Below are 1,536 nucleotides of genomic sequence, written 5' to 3'. Positions count from 1 at the left end.
GTGTATGTTCAACTTGATCTACAACTTGCTCAATAAAAGACTAAAAAATTTGGTAATTTAGTTTCATCATTTTAGGCAAATTGTTGAAATTCAACTGTGCCGTTTTATCGGGATAAAGCTGTAAACAGAAGGACAGCTAGCTGCTAGGCTAACGTGCAAAGGTAAACACTGCCGCGTTAATGTGTCTACCTCCGCTGAGAACAGACAAATGTCTTTGCCATTGCACTCCATTACAGACAGAATACCAGCTGAGATGGAGTGGTATGGGAATTTTTTAAGTGACCCCAAACTTTTGACCGGTAGTGTATCCCCGATACAAGACATTACACAGGTACTCTAGAGAAAACATATCCCAGAGAACGGTCGACTCTGTACCCATGTGCTATTAACCCTTATGTTCATTTTGCGCCGGAATTGTTTTTAAAAGGTAAAAATCCAGCTAATAGCGCCCCGCTGCTTTAGCCCTAATGTTTCGTGTGGGTCCAGAGGCTCTTTAAGGCAAACACCTAACCATACCCCGCCTTTTTAACAATGTTCCAGCAAATAAAAAACACCGTCCCTGTTGGTTTACAATCCACAAGGACTTGATTGAAAACAGACCGTGTCTTGGCTGCGCACACGCCATTTGTTTCCAACTGATTCTACAGAAAAGAATAACTATTTTGAGGTGTCAGGACAGATCTGCTGCTGGAATCTGGCTGAATCTTTCAAGCGAGGGCATTAAATAAATCACTGAAAAGATATACATATCCCTTCTAATATATAATGGTCATAACTTGGATTAGGCACCTATTTCCTGATCCTCAATCCATTTACCTTGAAAACAAACATCTCTCCTCGGAGCATAGCCACCGTGTCAAAGTTCCCTTCACAGATATTGGGTCCATAGTGATCGGGTCTTTCCGTGGTCCTGGGGCGGTCAGGATGCCGAGGCGGGGTTTGAGGTGGTCTGGGCTCTGGGCGACGGGGTGTCACGGTGGGCAGGGCCTGGGTGGGGCTGCTGTCTGGTTGACCTGCAGGGGGGGGGGTTAAGAGCCAAAACTACTTAAAACCTTAACTTTTTAGGACAGGAAATACACTTGTTTGCTTTCTTGCCAGGAGTTAGCTGAGAAGACGGCTTCCACTGTCACACGTACAGGACGTCTGTTAATACAGACAGATACAGCGAGTATACGCTTAGCTGAACCTAGCATGACGAGTGGAAACATGGGAAAGCAGCATACGTGGCGCTATTCAAAGGTTAAAAAAATCTGCTTACATGCACCTCTAAAACTCACTATTTAACAGTCTCCTAGATTTCTAGTTACTGCTCCAGCACAGTAAATAGTCCGGCACGTATCTTCCCAAAACCATTTCATATTGTTTTTTATTTAAATACAAATGAGAAATAAAGATGATGGTGGGTGCATGTTGTTGCCTTTGGGCAGAGCCAGGCTAGCTGATACCCCTGCGTCCAGTCTTTATGCCAAGTTAACCATCTTTCAGCTGTAGCTTCACATTACACACAAATGAGTGGAGTCCATTTTCTCATCTACC

The 1,536-nt window shown here is 44.0% G+C and overlaps 1 protein-coding gene across 1 annotated transcript in view; it reads right to left on the bottom strand.

The window, feature by feature from the left end:
• Positions 1-1,536, bottom strand: part of mmp15b (matrix metallopeptidase 15b) — a 27,322-nt gene that overhangs the window by 9,993 nt on the left and 15,793 nt on the right. Inside the window, exon 6 of the mRNA XM_034872286.1 lies at positions 817-1,013. Within this exon, the coding sequence (XP_034728177.1) occupies positions 817-1,013 (197 nt within the window). The remainder of the gene's footprint in view (positions 1-816; positions 1,014-1,536) is intronic.

This window comes from Etheostoma cragini, chromosome 1 (genome assembly GCF_013103735.1).
Source record: "Etheostoma cragini isolate CJK2018 chromosome 1, CSU_Ecrag_1.0, whole genome shotgun sequence".
Lineage (NCBI taxonomy): Eukaryota > Metazoa > Chordata > Actinopteri > Perciformes > Percidae > Etheostoma > Etheostoma cragini.
This window is presented reverse-complemented; position numbering and strand designations above follow the sequence as displayed.